The 19788-nt window shown below is 43.3% G+C and overlaps 1 protein-coding gene across 1 annotated transcript in view; it reads right to left on the bottom strand.

Annotated features, from left to right (window-relative positions):
- Positions 1–19788, bottom strand: part of MLXIPL (MLX interacting protein like) — an 85486-nt gene that overhangs the window by 37309 nt on the left and 28389 nt on the right. The window contains exons 2-7 of the mRNA XM_075263929.1: positions 15613–15719; positions 11369–11451; positions 10770–10859; positions 8830–8874; positions 6602–6779; positions 3766–3846 (exon numbers count right to left, since the gene is read on the bottom strand). Of these exons, the coding sequence (XP_075120030.1) occupies positions 3766–3846; positions 6602–6779; positions 8830–8874; positions 10770–10859; positions 11369–11451; positions 15613–15719 (584 nt within the window). The remainder of the gene's footprint in view (positions 1–3765; positions 3847–6601; positions 6780–8829; positions 8875–10769; positions 10860–11368; positions 11452–15612; positions 15720–19788) is intronic.

Genomic DNA, 19788 nt, shown 5'->3' with positions numbered 1-19788 from the left:
TTGGCCAATGCATTCTATTAGCCCGATGAAGTAGAGCTGAATGTGTGTGCTAAGCACACACATTCAGCACTGCTTCATCAAGCCAATACAATGCATTAGCCAGTGCTGATTGGCCAGAGTACGGAATTCGGCCAATCAGCGCTGGCCAATGCATTCTATTAGCCCGATGAAGTAGAGCTGAATGTGTGTGCTAAGCACACACATTCAGCTCTACTTCATCGGGCTAATAGAATGTATTGGCCAGCGCTGATTGGCCAGAGTACGGAACTCGACCAATCAGCGCTGGCTCTGCTGGAGGAGGCGGAGTCTAAGGTCGGACCTGAATGGAGACTGGTGTGGAGCGATCTTAGACTCCGCCTCCTCCAGCAGAGCCAGCGCTGATTGGCCGAATTCCGTACTCTGGCCAATCAGCACTGGCTAATGCATTGTATTGGCGTGATGAAGCAGTGCTGAATGTGTGTGCTTAGCACACACATTCAGCTCTACTTCATCGGGCTAATAGAATGCATTGGCCAGCGCTGATTGGCCGAATTCCGTACTCTGGCCAATCAGTGCTGGCCAATGCATTCTATTAGCTTGATGAAGCAGAGTGTGCACAAGGGTTCAAGCGCACCCTCGGCTCTGATGTAGGAGAGCCGAGGGTGCACTTGAACCCTTGTGCACCCTCAGCTCTGCTACATCAGAGCCGAGGGTGCGCTTGAACCCTTGTGCACACTCTGCTTCATCAAGCTAATAGAATGCATTGGCCAGCGCTGATTGGCCAATGTATTCTATTAGCCTGATGAAGTAGAGCTGAATGTGTGTGCTAAGCACACACATTCAGCTCTACTTCATCGGGCTAATAGAATGCATTGGCCAGCGCTGATTGGCCAGAGTACGGAACTCGACCAATCAGCGCTGGCTCTGCTGGAGGAGGCGGAGTCTAAGATCGCTCCACACCAGTCTCCATTCAGGTCCGACCTTAGACTCCGCCTCCTCCAGCAGAGCCAGCGCTGATTGGCCGAATTCCGTACTCTGGCCAATCAGCACTGGCTAATGCATTGTATTGGCTTGATGAAGCAGTGCTGAATGTGTGTGCTTAGCACACACATTCAGCTCTACTTCATCGGGCTAATAGAATGCATTGGCCAATCAGCGCTGGCCAATGCATTCTATTAGCGTGAACTGAGTTTGCACAGGGGTTCTAGTGCACCCTCGGCTCTGCTACATCAGATTGCTACATCTGATGTAGCAGTGCCGAGTGTGCATCAGATGTGTAGTTGAGCAAAACTGACTCAGCACTGCTAAGTATGCATTCGCATAGGAATGCATTGGCCAGCCTTCGGCCAATCAGCGCTGGCTCTGCCGGAGGAGGCGGAGTCTAAGGTCGGACCTGAATGGAGACTGGTGTGGAGCGACCTTAGACTCCGCCTCCTCCAGCAGAGCCAGCGCTGATTGGCCGAATTCCGTACTCTGGCCAATCAGCACTGGCTAATGCATTGTATTGGCTTGATGAAGCAGTGCTGAATGTGTGTGCTTAGCACACACATTCAGCTCTACTTCATCGGGCTAATAGAATGCATTGGCCAATCAGCGCTGGCCAATGCATTCTATTAGCGTGAACTGAGTTTGCACAGGGGTTCTAGTGCACCCTCGGCTCTGCTACATCAGATTGCTACATCTGATGTAGCAGTGCCGAGTGTGCATCAGATGTGTAGTTGAGCAAAACTGACTCAGCACTGCTAAGTCTCTGCATTCGCATAGGAATGCATTGGCCAGCCTTCGGCCAATCAGCGCTGGCTCTGCCGGAGGAGGCGGAGTCTAAGGTCGGACCTGAATGGAGACTGGTGTGGAGCGATCTTAGACTCCGCCTCCTCCAGCAGAGCCAGCGCTGATTGGTCGAGTTCCGTACTCTGGCCAATCAGCGCTGGCCAATGCATTCTATTAGCCCGATGAAGTAGAGCTGAATGTGTGTGCTTAGCACACACATTCAGCTCTACTTCATCAGGCTAATAGAATACATTGGCCAATCAGCGCTGGCCAATGCATTCTATTAGCTTGATGAAGCAGAGTGTGCACAAGGGTTCAAGCGCACCCTCGGCTCTGATGTAGCAGAGCTGAGGGTGCACAAGGGTTCAAGTGCACCCTCGGCTCTCCTACATCAGAGCCGAGGGTGCGCTTGAACCCTTGTGCAGCCTCGGCTCTGCTACATCAGAGCCGAGGGTGCGCTTGAACCCTTGTGCACACTCTGCTTCATCAAGCTAATAGAATGCATTGGCCAGCACTGATTGGCCAGAGTACGGAATTCGGCCAATCAGCGCTGGCCAATGCATCCCTATGGGAAAAAGTTTATCTCACAAAAATCACAATTAAACACCCGATAGAGCCCCAAAAAGTTATTTTTAATAACATTCCCCCCTAAATAAAGGTTATCCCTAGCTATCCCTGCCTGTACAGCTATCCCTGTCTCATAGTCACAAAGTTCACATTCTCATATGACCCGGATTTGAAATCCACTATTCGTCTAAAATGGAGGTCACCTGATTTCGGCAGCCAATGACTTTTTCCAATTTTTTTCAATGCCCCCAGTGTCGTAGTTCCTGTCCCACCTCCCCTGCGCTGTTATTGGTGCAAAAAAGGCGCCAGGGAAGGTGGGAGGGGAATCGAATTTTGGCGCACTTTACCACGTGGTGTTCGATTCGATTCGAACATGGCGAACACCCTGATATCCGATCGAACATGTGTTCGATAGAACACTGTTCGCTCATCTCTACTATCAACCCCTATGGCTGGGCCAATTTTCAACCTATCGATTTTTTGCAACAACATATAGATGGAATTTGTTTTTTGGTTCAGTTTCTGTCTCTCCCATTATACAGGAAGGTTAACCAGGCCCACCTTCCAAAATATCAATTTTACAGAAATGTAAAATGTAGAATGTTTGTGTAGTTAAAGAGGTTTTCCAGACGATACTAATGAATGAGCTATCCGTAGGCCATTCTGTCATATTTTGGTTGCAGCAAAGTGAATATATTATATTTGCATATATTCATATAACTGAAATCATAAAAAGCCATATGTAAATTACCCTAGGTAGTCCTGGTGGGCAGGGAGCAGCTTCAGCCTAGTCACGCTGTCTTTGGGGCCATTCACACAAAGTTTTTTGGCGAGGATTTTGGCAAACTCCTTGTGAATGGAACCTTATAACGCATCTTGGGTAAGAATGACCTCTCCATCGTGACGTCAGTCAGTGAGGCGATAGAAGGTGGATGTCAATGGGGCCTGACTAGTGCAGTTTGACTAGGCTGAAGACATTATTAACCCACCATGACTTAGGGTACCCATTACTTAGGGTAACTTACATATGACTTTTTATGCTTTCAAACATTTATAACTTCACATTGTTGCAGCAGAGATTACAAAGAGGCAACAATGGAAAGGTACGGTAAGTACTTGATACTGAACACGATGGGGCAAGTTTAAGGTAGAAAAAATAACTGACATGTTCCCTTTAAAACTAAAGTCTGAATTTTTTTGCAGATTCACCTCCACATGTATCGTTTGTATTTGTGGTGGGGCAAAACCCAAAAATTCTGCCACATCTAAACAACGCCTTATATCAGCTTTGTATTCTACAACGCATGAAAAATAACTTCATTGATTTGGAAAACAAAATTTTGGGGTAAATTTTTTGTCAAATAAAATAAAATATGTTTCAAATTGATGGATTTCTAATGTTTACCTTTATCTGAAAGAAAAAGACTAGAAAAAAAAGTCTCAACATACCTGATATGTCCATGAAGTCGTCCAGACTAGGCTGTAATGTAGCCAGCTCTGGTTGGATCATATCTGCATTCCCAACATAATCTGTAAGAGAATTCACAACTAAATAACGAAAAATCACTACATGGAAAAATAAAGCCACAAAATGATTTGAAGGGTTTTCCGGGATTGAGGTACTTATTACCTATCTTTAGTATAGGTCATCAATATCAGTAAGTGGGGTCCGACATGTGGCACCGCTAAAGATCAGCTGATGTACATATGAATGGCAGCAGTAGTGCAGGACCCCAGTACAGCCACTGCTTACGGCCATGTACATTGTGCTGTTCTGGCAGCTTCAGGTAATAGCTGATCGGTGACGGTGCGGACCCACACTAAAATAATACTTATGACCTAATGACAGGATTCAGTATCTTAATCCCAAAAAAACCCTTCACAAAAGTGTATATCATATCTGTACAGTGCCTTGGAATGGTATTCATACCTCTTAAACTTTTTCACATTTTGTTACCTTACAACCACAAACTTAAATGTACTTTATTGAGATTTTCAGTGATAGACCAACACAAAGTAGCAGATAATTGTGAAGTGGAAGGAAAATAATACATGGTTGTCAAAATTTTAATCAAATAACAATCTGAAAAGTGTGACATGCAAAAGTCTAAAGCCCCCCTATAGCAATACTTTGTAGAGCCACGTTTCACTGTAATTCCTGGTGTAAGTCTTTTGGGGGATGTCTCTACCAGCTTTACACATCTAAAGACTGAGATTTTTGCCCAATCTTCTTTGCAAAATAGCTCAAGCTCAGCCAGTTTGGGTGGAGAGCGTCTGCGAACAGCAATTCTCATGACTTGCCACAGATTCTCCATGGGATTTAGGTCTGGACTTTGACTGGGCCATTCTAACACATGAATATTCTTTGCTCTAAACCATTCCACTGTAGCTCTGGCTGTAGGTTTAGGGTCATTGTCTTGCTACAAGGTGAATCTCCTTCCCAGACTCAAGTCTTTTGCATTCGCCAACAGGTTTTCTTTCAGGATTGCCCTGTATTTAGCTCCATCCATCTTCCATCAACTCCGATCAGCTTTCCCGTCCCTGCTGAAAAAAGCCTCCCCGCAGCATGATGCCATCCCCACCATGTGTTACAGTGTGGATGGTGCGTTCAGGGTGATGAGCAGTGTTACTTTTCTACCACACATAGCACTTTTCATTTAGACCTAAAAGGTCAACTTTGGGCTCATCTGACCAGAGAACCTTCTTCCACATGTTTGCTGTGTCCCTTGTATGGCTTGAGGCAAACTGCAAACAGCACATCTTAAGTCTTTCCTTTGACAATGGTTTTCTTCTTGCCACTCTTCCATAAAGGCCAGATTTTTGGAGTGCACAATTTATAGTTGTCCTGCGGACATATTCTCCTACCTACAGCTCCTCCAGAGTGACCATGGGCCGCTTGGCTGCTTCTCTGACCAGTGCTCTCCTTGTGTTAGTGTTAGCTTAGGTGGACGGCCATGTCTTGGTAGGTTTGCAGTTGTAGAATACTTTTTCCGTTTCTGGATGCTGGATTGAACAATGCTCCTTGGGATGCTCAAAGCTTGGAATATGTTTTTATAACTTAACCCTGCTTTAAACTTCTCCACAATGTTATCTATCTCTGACCTGTCTGGTGAGTTCCTTGGTCTTCATGATGGAGTTTGTTTACTAGTGTTCTCTAACAAACTACTGAGTCTATCACAGAACAGGTATACACTGAGACTGAGTTACACACAGCTGGACTTTGTTATCTGTATTATTATTTAGGGGTATCAGAGTACAGGGGGCTGAATACTTTTGCACATCACACTTTTCAGATTTTTATTTGATTAAATTTTGGAAAACCATGTATCATTTCCTTCCACTTCACAATTATTTGCTACTTTGTGTTGGCTTATCACTTAAAATCTCAATAAAATACATTTAAGTTTGTGGTTGTAAGGTGACAAAATGGGAAAAAATTCAAGGGGTATGAATACTTTTGCAAGCCACTGTAGTAGTTAAGAATGTAAATCCAGAGGTGACTGGATTAAGTTGTAAAGGACAAGTTTAACTTGCTGGCTGCCTGTAGCCACATCTTAGAGGAAGCTGTATACTATTATCCATGGAACTGTAAAATAACACAGTTTGCAATAAGCTCCTAAATTCTTCCTAGTGGTGGGTGGAAGCCATCAAATAGGAACCCCTGCATCAATGAAGTACATTAGCCCTAATCTGATATATGGACATGGCTTGCCTTCATGAATTTTTCCCCTACTCTTCAGCTGCTGATTGACAGGTTTTTCCCTATTACTGTTCATACAGAGAACCTCTTATGTGGCTGCTGAGCTGGAGGATGGGGGTACCTGTATATCACTGGAGTCCATGCTGCAGTGCTGGCCATTTACTGCACAGTCTACCAAGTCAGTTCTCTCTATGCTGCGCTGACGAGGTCCAACCAGACCGAAACGGCCATCCGTAACTGAGAAACTGACTTGGTAAAAATCCCACATTATGCAGTAATTGTTCAGGGTGCTTCCTATAGAGGGCAGTATAACAGAGGCACTGTCTCCCTATTTACATCTTGGGAGAAAGATTTGCATATTCCTCCCATGATCCCTTACAGTGGAGCGACTATGGCTGTATAAGTCTCCACACACCTAATAGGCGGTCTCTCCTTAAGGAGTGACATTATCCCCATAATCCAGTTTAGCATATAAATACAGAAAATTAAAGAGGGCAGCATAATGGTCCTGAAAGTCTCCCTTTAAATTGCATGATTATAGAAAAAAATTAACCATAAGAAAAACACATCCAAAGCAGCACATACCAAAATCTGGGTATTGATAAGAAGGAGGAAGGTTCTGAGTGGTGGTGAACAGAGTGTCGGAGATGTCAGTTAAGAAGTAATCGAGATCATACAGCATATCGTCCTCTTTGCCACGTCCTTCTTCATTACGTTGACACCCTGCAAACATTTCACCCCCTCTCCAGGTGGGAGCGCCATGCTGACAGAAAATGGTATATTGTTACACTTACATTTCTACAGCCTTGTAAGATGATGCTGATTTTTTTTATTTTTTTTTAATAGTAACAATTACTAGAGATGAGCGAACAGTAAAATGTTTGAGGTTCGATATTTGTTTCGAGTAGCCCCTCAATATTCCACTACTCGAATCGAATATCGAACCCTATTATAATCTATGGGGGAAGAATGCTCGTTTCAGGGGTAGGCAACATTCGATCCAATTATACTTACCAAGTCCACGAGTGAGGGTCAGGCTGGATCCTCCGAGCAGTCTTCTCTGTGCAGCGTCCCTGCGGCATCTTCCGGCTCTGAATTCACTCTGCCAGGCATCGGGCCTGGGCAGAGCCGACTGCGCAGGCCCACACTACAAGCGGACATGCGCAGTTGGCTCTGCCCAGGCCTGATGCCTGGCAGAGTGAATTCAGAGCCGGAAGACGCCGCGGGGAAGCTGCACGGAGAAGACTTCTAAAGGTAGGAGAAGAACCAGCATTGATTGGCCGACTGTATAGCATGGTTCTGCATCGAACTTTTACATTCGAATAGCGAGTGGTACTCGATCGAGTACGAGTATTTCGAATACTGTAGTATTCAATCGAATACCTACTCGATCGAGTACTACTCGCTCATCTCTAACAATTACATGTTCATATACATATGATATTATATATGATTGCATATACATATGATATTATATATGACTGATCAGCACCATCCGTGTGTGCATTATTTACCAGGGAAAACAAGGAGATATTATTCTATGTGCCTAAATCTTGGTTAGGACGATACAGTGCTTCCTGCAGTCATGAACGAGAGACAGGGAGGCAGCACTATCTGTCTACACATCAATTACAAGAAGGGAAACAGGGAAATAATTCCCAGATTGTGCAATTCACAGAGAGAAGCGGAAGAAACATTTTGCGTCTACAAAATAGATAGGAAAGATGGTGAGGCAGTACTTTCTCGAAATCATTTACAGACAGACACAAGGAGGCAGTACTACCTTTGTCTACATACTTTACAGTAATATATAGGGAGGCAGTATTATCTGTGTATGCATTCTGTACAATGAGAAATACGGAGGTAACAGTATTCATTCTTTAGAGTGATATATAGGGATGTATTACTTTACGTATCGGCATCATTTACAGAGGAAAATATGGAGGCAGTAATATTTGTGCCTGCGTCATTTATATTATATATAACACTTAATATATCTACATTATTGACAAGCAGAGACAAGGATGTAGTATTGTTTGTTTTTACATAATTGACAGTGAAAGACAGAGAATATGCAAATCTCTTTTCCAGGATGTAATTAGGAAAACAATATCTCTGTTCACTGCCTCTAGGACAGCCCCCTTAAACATCATGCACGACTTTTTCAGTAAGCCTAATACCATGATGTGCGATTATTGCCAGACTAGTATATCTATCCCAAAAGGAACAGACTCCCAGCTGTGGACAGAACTGTTTCGATCTGGTTGGACCTCATCAGCACAGCATAGGGAAATTAATCTGGCTAATTTCCCTATGCTGAGAGACTGTAGACCGAGTTAAGGGACTAAGAAAACTCCTTAAGGACATATACATTAGTCCTACATGTGTTTATATTTTAAATGGGAGGCATATAGTCATTGCCATCTGTGGCTACAACATTAGGTAAGAGCAGGCACCAGTCTCTCCAGCTAGTTGACCACCAAATGACACTACAACCTAGGTACATAAATAGTGGTGCAGAGATTTCCAGCAACTATAAAATTTGCTGAAACCCTGCCCCTTCTGTCTCTGCAAACCCGTGGCATTATAAGACATGTAGGCTGCATTATAGGAATCAGATGAGAAGGAAAGAAATCAAGATGGTGGACAACCCAGAAATGGCACATCCACTATAGAAACATGTAATGCATCTACAGGAGATTCCACAATATTCTGTAATAAGATCATATGTTACACTATATACTAAAGAAAATTGTGAAGTGTTCCTTTAAATATCTGTCCCCATCATCCTTCCATTTGTTCACAATACCAACCTTTTGTTCTTCATATAACTTTCCATCCCGGTGAAGCTTCCGGAGCTGTGAAAGTGAAATATTAGTAAATGAGTGGAGTACAGACATTACAGCTCACACTTTCTATCTTCTATGTCATTTTACATTTTTAATTAATATAATACATAATTGAAGTTCATGAAAACCAAAAATTGCACTTCCTTTAGTGCAGCCCTTATCAGAACCTGAGATCAACAGTTGTGCTTTCCTATAGAAGTAATGGGGCAGTGCTCCTTAGTATTTAGGTGCTTGTTTAGCACATTTTAACTTTTTTTGTAAATTTACTTTGATAAAATATAACTTTGGTATTGAGAATCATGATACTACTGTACACTAAGTATCTGTATCACAGCCCATATTCTGTATTGTGACACCTATAGCTGTAACAAATATAGTAGATAGTGAACCTAATAAGGTTACAATTATTAGGTTATTTGTGACACTCCGAAAGTCATTTAAACTTTGATCACTTTTAGTTCTTTGGAGTGCCACCTAGTGGTCATACAACATGCATAGGAAGAGTTATGCTTTCAAATAAATAGGACTATTTATAGTACCATGGGAAGAATATGCAAATCTGTCTCCCATGATGTTAATATAGGGAGACAGTCCCTCAGTCATGCAGCCCACTTGGGGGCACTCCCTTTAACATCATGCCCGACCTTCCCAGAGGCCTATGCTGCAATGAATTGGGATTTTACCACGTTAGTCTCTCAGCTGAGGACAGCTGTTTCGATCTGATTGGATCTCTTCAGCCCAGCGCAGAGAAGACTAACCTGGCAGAGGTGAGAGGTAACATCATGGGAGACAGATTTGCATATTCTTCCCATGATCCCTCACAGTGGAGCGCAAATGGCTTGTTAAGTCTCCACACACCTATATGGTGGTCTTTCCCTAAGGAGTGACAATATCCTCTTAACCTGGTCTGAAGCCTCTCACCTCTGCCAAGTTAGTCTTCTCTGTGCCGGGCTGAAGAGATCCAATCAGATCGAAACAGCTGTCCTCAGCTGAGAGACAGACTTGGTAAAATCCCACATCACTGCAGTAAAGGCCTCTGGGAAGGTCGGGCATGATGTTAAAGGGAGCGCCCCATAGTGGGCTGCATGACTGATGCAATGTCTCCCTATATTAACATCATGGGAGACAGATTTGCATATTCTTCCCATGATTCCTCACAGTGGAGCACAAATGGCTTGATAAGTCTCCACACACCTATATGGTGGTCTCTACCTAAGGAGTGACAATATCCTCTTAAACTATTTATAGGACAGCACAATGGTTCACTGGTTAGCACTGTGGCCTTGCAGTGCTTTAGTCCTTTATTCTAATCTGACCACAGGCAGCATCTGTATGGAGCTTTTGTGCTGTTCATATGTGTGTGAGCCCCACTGGGGACTGATGGGGGCATTTTATGGATATGAAAATCCAATTTACCTACAGACAGCTACAAGGGCTCTGGCTCTCCTGTGGACTTGCGACCCAATGACGCCCCTTTAAAAGTGAATGATATTTTCACCCTCTGCTTGCATCACAACTGTCTGTAGACAGGGGCAACATGGTGACTCAGTGGTTAGCACTGCAGCTTTGTAGCGCTGGAGTCCTGGGTTTGAATCTCGCCATGAACAACATCTGTAAGGAGTTTGTATGTTCTCCCTGTATTTGCGTGGATTTCCTCCCTTTCTACAAAGACATACTGATAGGAAAAAAAATGTACATTGTGATCCCTATATGGGGCTCACAATCTACATAAAAAAAACAAAAAAAAAAAACTGACTGTAGACAAACTCAACGCACACACCGGGGAAAAGCACAAACTTTATTCAGCTGTTGCCCTGGTTGGTTTTGTATCCAGAACCCCAGTGCAACAGTGTGCAGTGCTGATCATCTAAATGATAGAAAGTCAAACATTCAATGTCTCTTACGCGTTTCTTGTAGTAAATTCTCCACTTGTTATACTCCTTCATTACTACTTCTATTCTTCGTTTCCAGTAGTTACCCTCCAGCACCACAGCCTGTAGACCACAAAAAAACAATTCTGCTTACAATGAAAAATCATTAAAGGGGTTGTTTAGGAAAAAAAAAATAATCTTTCTGTAGAGGCTGAGGAGGTTGAACACCCCCCCCCCACCACCAAAAAGAGATACTCACCTGCCCTGGTGCTCGCGGTGCCCCCGGGTTTTCCCAGCAGCCTAATGAAAGGACACAGGACATCGCTCACATACGTTACCTGTGATGTCCAGGATCCTTTCCTTAGGCTACTGATTGGCCTCTGTGGTCTTCTGCCAGAAAAGCCCCAAGGCAACATGGGACTGGAAAGCGGCCTAGGAGCATCAGGGCAGGTGAGTATGTGTTTTTTTTTTTTAAATTATTTTTCATCTTCCCGGCCTCCAGAGAAATATTGCTTTTTCCTGGCCAATGTGAGAGACAGCGTATTTTTTTTTTACAATAACCTCTATATTAGCTATTAATCAACAGACCACACGTGTCCTACTTTGTGGGTTGTTCTGCTGGAAAGTCTTACCTCAGGCTTACGGTGGTCATCTCCTTCTGATCCATCCAGTGGGGTCACAAACCCACATACTGGGGTTTTCCTTTTTTCAACATCTGTAAGATACCAAAACATATTTATATTAATATTCCTATTTAGTTTATGGGACTCTTGTACACAGTTCTAGAAATCCAACTTCTTAACAAATTGTATTTAAAAAGTTTTCCCATAGACAATTAAAGCTAAACATTTTTGCAAATATAAAGAATTAAACATTTTGCAGAGTATTATTTCTCAAACCATCTCAATGGTGACAGTCTGTTGCCTTGATAGCTTGTCAATGGATATGATCGTGAATGCCAGAACTTTCTATGGTCTGGCACTTCTTAGTAACCCAACCATGATTTCCTTATTGTGGGAAGAATATGCAAATCTGTCTCCCAAGATGTAAACAGGGAGACAGTGCCTCTGTTATGCTGCCCTCCTTATTGTGGGCAGGGACACTACATGTATAAGAAGGTAACCCGGCCACAATAAGGGAATCATGACTGGGTGTTTGACACGACCTGGATCATAGAAACTTTCTGTGTTCATGGTCGTATCCATTGAAAGCCTATCAAGATAAAAGGCCATCACCACAAACATGGTTTGGAAAACCTTTAAAAGTTTTCCAAACATTTTTATTATTTATATTTGCAAAAATGTTTAAAAATCTTAATAAAAATTACAGTTAAAAAAAGATTTAAAAAAAGGGTTTAACAAAAAATAGCGATAACTATGTCCATTCAAAACATTGCGGTCATGAGTCCATACAAGTACACTGTAGAACAAGGGAAGAGAACAAAAGTATAAATGGGATCAACTAAGCAAAGACAAATCAAAACATATGAAAGTTACACAGAACATAAGACAAGACGGATATCAGGGGGAAAGGGAAAGCAAAGGGAAAGCAAAGAGCATGCAAAAGGGTCAGGAGAGTATTTATAGGCAATGAACAACCCAAACAAGATCCCACCGGGACCAAATGGCACTAAACTTCTGGGTATTGTTCGGTATGGAACAAAACTAGAACAGAAAAAAGGTCCCTATAGATGAATCCCTATGTGTGAAAAATAAAACTTAACATTTATTATAAATAACTATTAAAACCGCCCCAGAACTATGTGAGAAAAGTGGTGCTTGTGTGAAAAACCAATAAAAATAGTCAATGGACTATATATCAGACAGGACCCATGCTGTGGGATAAAAACACACTTGAGGAAACCTCATAGATATAACGTTTGTTAGAAGTTCCTCACAATGGTGGAATCAGGAGAAAAAAATCAACTGCATGTGAGATATCCACTAACAGAGAGGTTGGGTTACTGATGTAAAACACCCCTCTTTATGAGAAGGAACTAAACAAGTAAATTTAGATAAATCATCAGTACCCAATAGAGAGTCTGCCCCTGATATAAGGTGAACACGCAAAAATAAGAGTGTCACCAAAACCATATTCAAAGTAGAAAAGGGGGAGACTCTAAGGGGAAATTACTAATGGCGCCCTGTCTAATAAAAGTGCAAAAAACATCCCAACAGTAATCTAGTTTTTCACATCTGGATTTGGGGATCCTCTGCCACTTTCCTTGCAGATCCTTTCCAGTTCCGTTAGGTTGGATGGTGAATGTTGATGGACAGCCATTTTCAGATCTCTCCAGAGATGCTCACTCGGCTTTAGGTCAGAGCTCTGGCTGGGCCAGTTAAGAATGGTCACAGAGTTGTTCCGAAGCTTCTCCTTTGTTATTTTATCTATGTGCTTAGGGTCATTATCTTGTTGGAAGCTGAACCTTTGGCCCAGTCTGAGGTCCAGAGCACTCTGGAAGAGGTTTTTTTTCCAGGATATTTCTGTACTTGGAAGCATTCATCTTTCCTTTAGTTGAAACCAGTTGTCCTGTCCCTGTAGCTGAAAAACACCCCCATAGCATGATGCTGCCACCACCATGTTTCACTTTTGGGATTGTATTGGGCAGGTGATGAGCAGTGCCCGTTTTTTTCCACATATACCGGGTATAATTAACGCCAAAAAGTTCAATCTTTGTCTCATCAGACCAGAGAATCTTATTTCTCATAGTCTAGTAGTCTTTCATGGGTTTTGTGGCAAACTCTATGTGGGCATTCATATGTCTTGCACAGAGGAGAGGCTTCCTTCGGGCCACCCTACCATAAAGCCCCAACTGGTGGAGGGCTGCAGTGATAGTTGTCTTTGTGCAACTTTCTCCCATCTCCCTACTGCATCTCTGGAGCTCAGCAACACTGATCTTTGGGTTCTTCTTTACCTCTCTCACTAAGGCTCTTCTACCACGATTGCTCAGTTTGGCTGGACGACCAGTTCTTGGTCGTCTCAAACATCTTCCATTTAAGAATTATGGAGGTCACTGTGCTCTTAGGAACCTTGAGTTCTGCAGAAATTCTTTTGTAGTCTTGGCCATATCTGTGCCTTGCTACAATTCTGTCTCTGAGCTCCTTGGGCAGTTCCTTTGACCTCAGGATTCTCATTTGCTCTGACATGCATTGTGAAGTGTTATATAGACAGGTGTGTTCCTTTTCTACTGAAATCCAATCAGTTTAATTAAACACAGCTGTACTCCAATGAAGGAGTAGAACCATCTCAAGGAGGATCAGAAGGAAATGGATAGCATGTGAGTTAAATATGAGTGTCACAGTAAAGGGTCTGAATACTTATGACCATTTGATATTTCAGTTTTTCTTTTTTAATAAATTTGCTAAAAATATCTACATTTTTTAATTTGTCTGTTAAGATGAGGTGCTGAGTGTACATTAATGAGAAATAAAATGAACTTTTTTGATTTTAGCAAATGGCTGCAATGAAATAAAGAGTGAAACATTTAAAGGGGCTCTATCAGCAAAATCATGCTGATAGAGCTCCACATATGCGTGCATAGCCTTTAAAAAGACTATTCAGGCACCGTAAATGTTATATTAAACTACCCCCCCCGTTTTAAAATAATAACCTAAAAAATAATGTGCTCTACTTACGGATCGTTGGGCGGGCTTTCAGGGTGTGTCTTCATCTTCTTCCCCGCCTCTTCTTCCTCCGATGTCCTCGGGTCCCGTCCTCCTCCGGCGCTTGCTCGCGGACACTGATATAAAAAAACGGCCTGGGCGCATGCACAGTAGCATGCGGCTTCTACTACAGCTACTGCGCATGCGCCCAGGCTATCACTGTCCGTTCGCGAGCGCTGGAGGAAGACGGGATCGGAAGACATCGAGGAAGAAGAGGCGGGGAAGAAGATGAAGACACACCCTGAATGCCCGCCCAGCGTGCACGTTCGGTAAGTAGAGCACATTCTTTTTTAGGTTATTATTTTAAAACGGGGGGGGGGGGGAGTTTAATATAACTTTACTGGTGCCTGAATAGCCTTTTTAAAGGCTATTCACGCATATGTGGGGCTCTATCAGCATGATTTTGCTGATAGAGCCCCTTTAAAGGGATCTGAATCCTTTCCATACCCACTGTAGTTGTTTGGTCCCAATACAAAGTTGTGTGCAATCTAATGTGCATTGTCACCTTAAAGTGCACCTGTCATTTCATTTGATCTTTCAGAATAAGCAGTTATGTGTAGGCACGTGAGAATTAAAGGAGTTATCCAGCTTCCAAAAATTACCGTATCTGTAAATACATCCAATGACGCATCTGCCTGCACTCACTCTCTCTGTTTGTGGCTCACAGGGGGGAGTGCGCTTGGGGATGAAACATCACAGCATCATGTGACCTCAGATGTGTAAGTGATTTATTACCTGTAATTTCATTAGAGGGGAATGTGGGGAGACGCATCGTGGGAAATGTAGTTTGTTCACAGATTCACTACATGTAAATAACAGTGATACAAGGAGTCAAGTAAATTAAAGCCAAGAAAAGGCTGCAAAAGGGGAACAGTAAGTATTTAGCATTGCTGTGGATGTATTTGCAGATAATTTTAGGAAGCTGGATAACCCCTTTAACACTATATATGGTCATTATATGACTAAAATTCAGCATTTTTGTTCCCCCTCTGCATACTGTATCTGGAATGTTTTACTTCTCTCAGAGCAGATGGAAGGAGAATAGGTGCCGTGCAGGACAATGTGCTCCATAACTATCTCGCTCACTCAGGAACATCCGCAGAAACAGGCATGACATATACAGAGAAGTACTGACCTGTACTGACAGGTCTCTGAGATTGTTCTGGCTATCATAAGTGACATCAGTCTTCACAAACCTCACATGTTTTACTTACATTGTAAGTACCAAGCTCTCCAGATGGCATTATTCAGTCGGATCTTATCTCGCCATAACAGTCTTAAGCCCTTGAAATTCTTCCACTTGGGAGATACCAGTTTACTACTGAAAGTAATGACATAACATGCTATATGAGATTTGTGCTTAATTTACAATCTAATGAAGGTTAAAACATTGACACAACTACATTAACCTGTTCAGACGAGACAGCAATTCAAACTATAGAGTCTAAACTCAGGAATGGTGGGAGGCTAAGGCCTCGTCGTTCAAATCTGCGTTGGTATTCCGTCAGGGGGAGTCTGCATGGGAACACCCCCCCCCAACGGAATACCAATTGCAATTGCAGGCGCTGTGCAGTAAAAGCACACTGACTCCCATAAACTAATAGGGTCCGTGTGTTTGCCGCCAGATCTCCGTGCAGAACATGCGAACAGTAAAGTAGTTCACAACCTACCTTCCTGTCCGATGATTCGTGCGGGCAACACGCGGCAAGCACGCGGACCCCATTATAGTCTATGGGGTCCATGTGCTTTTACTGCACAGCTCCTGCAATTGCGGTTGGTATTCCAATCGGGGGGGAGGGGGTCCGTATGCGGACTCCCCCGGACGGGATACCAATGCAGATGTGAACGAGGGCTAAAGGAAAAATTCCAACTGTGACAGAATCAGTGGAGTAGCAACTATATCAGGTGAGAAGAGTTTGAGTTGGTGAAAGTGGTGAAAGGATCTCTTTAATTATACAATATAATAAATGTACAGCATCATTAAAAAAATAATAATTTTACTTTGAACACAGAGTTGGAGTCAGTCATTTTTTCCAACTGCGACTCCAGCCAGAATCTCAATCACTTTGCAGGTAATGTAAAACAGCATTTTTTTTTCTGGAAAAACATCCATTTCCACAATATGGGGCCTTATCCTAAAAGTAAAACTATCTTTGTCCACAGCAACCAACCACAGTGTAGTATTCACAATGAGAAATGAAAGCTGTGCTGCGATTGGTATCTGCGGGCACTAAAGACTAGGTTTACACTTGTGCCTGCTCTACTTTCAGGGTGTCCGTCCCCAAATCCATGAAAAAATTGCAGGACTTTTCTCACCACATTTTTCCCGCGGAAACTAGGCGGACCCCATTATAGTCTATGGGGTCTGCAGGTTTCTATTGGTAACTGCTTTTTAAGCATAGTGGGTTTCTGTTCTTCGGGTCCACTTGGGGATGCAACACCCGAACACAGGTGTGAACCTAGTGTCACTTTGTCCACAACTTTACTGCCCAAATGTGGTGACAATGTGCAAGAGGTTGACTATAGAAATACATCAGTCTCCTGTATTGTTATTCAGAAGCCCATTCACTGAAAATACGTACCGTATATACTCCAGTATAAGCCTAGTTTTTCAGCACAGTTTTTGTGCCGAAAAAAGCCTCCCACGGCTTAAACTCGAGTCAAGCAAAAAACAAAACTTTTTTTTTTTTTTGGGGGGGGGGAGGGGGGGGTCTATGACCTAGGCGCAATAGTAATGTATAGAATCTCCCATGAAATAGCGAAAAAAAAGAAGCTTTAGTGAAAAATAATTAAAAAAATTCAATAAATAAAAGTTCTAAATCCCTCCTTTCCCTAGAATACATATAAAAGTAGAAAATTACTGTGAAACACATACACATTAGGTATCTTGTGTCTGAAAGTGCCCAGTCTACTGAATATAGGGGATCTGCAGTGCTCCTGTTCCGTCGGGAAGGGGTTAAATTCCAAGTGGGGGGAAAAAACCCAGTCCTCAAAATCAGGAAAGGGGCAGACAGACAACCAAAACACCCCCTCCCCTTCCCCAGCACTCAGCAACTACTGCACCCAAAAACTCCGACCATTTTAATTTTTGAAATTTTCCAGTAGCTGCTGCATCCCCCCCCCCCCCCTCGGCTTATACTCGAGTCAATAAGTTTTCGCAGTTTTTTTGTGGTAAAATTAGTGGCCTCGGCTTGTATTCGGGTCGGCTTATACTCAAGTATATACAGGTAATTTTTGAACAATTGTAGGGGAACAAGTTATAGCTCAATATTTTACAAATTCATATTGCAAGTCTATTGGTATTGAGTTATAATGTGTCTGGTGAGAGGGAGCACCATCCTAGGATCTGCTGTAAAGATGAACCGTCACCTAAAATTTGGAAATCCAACTTTGTTCTGTTTTATTGTAAGCGACCTTATGAAAACATCTGCACTACAGAAAACCTTCTGTTACCTTTGGTATGGGACTGCTCTCTGTCCACAGACCCTGCGCAAGTATCCCTCTAAGTTACATTGTCCCATCTGCCATAATACAATGAAGACTAGGTTCACTTCTGCGTACAGTTCTCTGGACAGCTAAAACATTGTTTTCCTGCAGACCCGAGATGACGATAATGGACACCGGGTGTCTACCATTATAGAATTAAAATCAACGGAAAGAAAAGTCCTTTTTTCTCTCCGAAAATTTTGGTAGTTTCTGTGGCGGAGTCGCACATGACCTAGCCTTAATCATACATAAAGTCCTATGAAAAAGTTTGGGCACCCCTATTAATCTTAATAATTTTTTGTTCTAAATATTTTGGTGTTTGCAACATTTCAGTTTGATATATCTAATTATAAGGTGGCCAATTGCAAGTTGTTCTCCCATTTGAATCTCCTCTGAAGAGTGGCATCATGGGCAGGGCCGGCTCCAGGTTTTTATGGGCCCTTGGGCGACAGAGACTCAGTGGGCCCCCTTGTGGAGCAAAAAACACTTGCTTGTAGGCGGCGGGAGTCGGGACACTGCGCGCCGCTGCGGCCGGACGAAGCAAGTGACGTCACGCAGGAGCGCGGCGTCACCTACGCAGCCGGCAAAGACGCTCCAGAGCGATGAATGAGTCCACACCTGCGTTCTGTGCTGGGACAGGCAACATACCTCCCAACTTTCAAGGAACAGAAAGAGGGACAAAATGTGTGGTGCGCTATGCGTGCCGCGTCAAATTTAGCTCTGCCCACTTCTGTGACTCCTCCTATTCTCATCCATTTTTCCACGTGCTCCCACACAGTATAATGCTCCTACAGTCACCCTAACATTATATGCCCCCATATTATAATGTTCCCCTCCAATTTCCCCACAATAATAAGTCCCTCTTCTCATGCCCCAATTTAAACTGGGGGAAAATACGAAGGGGGGACATTAAACTGGGGCAGCTGGAGGGGGACATTAAACAATGGGGTAGTTGGAGGGGGACAAATTAATGGTAGCTGGAGTGGGATATTAAGCTCTGGGCAACTAGAGAAGGAGATTAAAATTGTCCCTTTCCAATTGCCCCAGCTTAATGTATCCATCCACTGACCCTTATTTGTTAATGTCCTTCTCCAGCTTTCACCAGTTTAATGTCCCCCTTAATTTCCCCTAGTTAATGTCCCCACCCCCTCCATTTGCCACCAGTTTAATAACCCTCCTCCATCTGCCCCCAGTTTCATGTCCCCTGTATGTCTGCCCCAGTTTTATGTCCCCCCCTTCATCAGTCTCTAGTTTAATGTGCCCCCTTCATTTGTCCCTAGTTTCATGTCATCCCTCAATTTGCAGCCCCTCTCACACAATACACTATGCACCCCACATCTCTGCACCTCTCACACAGTACACCAGGCACTTGACATTTCTCCTTTTTTCCTCCACTGATATCTCTTCTTCATGTGAAGGATCGTGTTACAACCATAGACACGCCCCCTCCCTGTCATGTGATGTCTGATGTCATCAGCAGGTCCTTGCAGGAGTGTAGTATAAACTTTTACCCGGGGATAACAGCCGGATGATGATCTCAAAGTTTATTCATGAAGACACGTATCAGTGGCATAGCGGGACAGTCCCGGTATCATACTGCTGTCGGGACTCTTGGGAGCTATGCAGGCAAGTGCTGGGGCGGGCAAGTGCCGGGGGGCCCCAGAGGCTCTGTGGGCCCCGGCACTTGTCCGACTATGCCGTGTGCTAACGCCGGCCCTGATCATGGGCTACTCAAAACAACTCTCAAAAGATCTGAAAACAAAGATTGTTCAACATAGTTGTTCAGGGGAAGGATACAAAAAGTTGTCTCAGAGATTTAACCTGTCAGTTTCCACTGTGAGGAACATAGTAAGGAAATGGAAGACTACAGGGACAGTTCTTGTTAAGCCCAGAAGTGACAGGCC

Source organism: Leptodactylus fuscus, chromosome 2, assembly GCF_031893055.1.
Source record: "Leptodactylus fuscus isolate aLepFus1 chromosome 2, aLepFus1.hap2, whole genome shotgun sequence".
Taxonomy (NCBI): Eukaryota; Metazoa; Chordata; class Amphibia; order Anura; family Leptodactylidae; genus Leptodactylus; species Leptodactylus fuscus.
This window is presented reverse-complemented; position numbering and strand designations above follow the sequence as displayed.